Below are 1,021 nucleotides of genomic sequence, written 5' to 3'. Positions count from 1 at the left end.
TCGGATAAACAAGCCTTCTCTCATGTCGAGTAATTTCAGTAGTTCTTGTAGAAAAAACATAGTAAAGCCTTAGACTATGGTTTGAGCCTCAAGAAGAAATCTGTCTATTAAGTATCCCCTATCTACAGTAGTTGTCACCAACTAGGCGTCTGCATGCTTGGATATTTCGAAGCAGAACAGAAAACTTGATGGTCTTATGAATTATTCCATTTGTGTTGCCTGATTCGGGATGAAGACTTAGTTCTGTTATGGCGGTTTTATTGGTTCTACAGCTCGAGAATTTACGAGATGACCCTACACGTGAAGAAGGGCCTCTTATTTATCACCTCGACGTCGCAGCGATGTATCCAAATATCATTTTAACAAATAGGCTTCAGGTACATCTAATCTCTGTCTGTACGTTTTTAACTGAATAGGGATTATTTGTTGTAACTTACAATTGTAAATCAGTATTTACCAACATCAGCTAAATGGTGGTGTTTCATGTACAAAATAATGGAAAATTCCCTGGAAATATTATATGAAGTGAAACTTTTCTTTAATTTTCAGCCACCATCAATAGTTACGGATGAGGTCTGCACAGCATGTGATTTCAACCGCCCAGGAAAGACTTGTCTTAGAAAACTTGAATGGGTTTGGCGTGGGGTGACATTCATGGGAAAGAGAAGGTTCTCAACTTGTTTTTCATTCCAGCTAACTATGGATTTTAACCTTGTTGGTCTAGTCTTAAGTTCCTAACTTTGTTTCAACTGGTTTGGCAGTGATTACTACCATTTGAAAAAACAGATTGAGTCTGAATTTGTTGATACTGGTGCAAATATTCAGTCTTCAAAATCATTCCTTGATTTGCCAAAGGTGGAACAACAAACCAAGCTAAAAGAACGACTTAAAAAATATTGTCAAAAGGTATTCTCGCCCTTCCTTCTGCTTAGTAATAGTTTCCCCACATTGTCAACATATGATTGCAAGTCATTTTGCATTTGGCAGGCATATAAACGAGTACTTGACAAGCCAATCACTG

At 37.5% G+C, this 1,021-nt stretch overlaps 1 protein-coding gene across 1 annotated transcript in view; it reads left to right on the top strand.

Annotated features, from left to right (window-relative positions):
• LOC104733317 (DNA polymerase epsilon catalytic subunit A-like) overlaps positions 1–1,021 on the top strand; it is a 22,016-nt gene that overhangs the window by 7,140 nt on the left and 13,855 nt on the right. The window contains exons 15-18 of the mRNA XM_010452901.2: positions 273–377; positions 550–668; positions 762–906; positions 988–1,020. Coding sequence (XP_010451203.1) covers positions 273–377; positions 550–668; positions 762–906; positions 988–1,020 — 402 coding nt within the window. The remainder of the gene's footprint in view (positions 1–272; positions 378–549; positions 669–761; positions 907–987; position 1,021) is intronic.

The sequence above is a fragment of the Camelina sativa genome, chromosome 12, assembly GCF_000633955.1.
Source record: "Camelina sativa cultivar DH55 chromosome 12, Cs, whole genome shotgun sequence".
Classification (NCBI taxonomy): Eukaryota; Viridiplantae; Streptophyta; class Magnoliopsida; order Brassicales; family Brassicaceae; genus Camelina; species Camelina sativa.
This window is presented reverse-complemented; position numbering and strand designations above follow the sequence as displayed.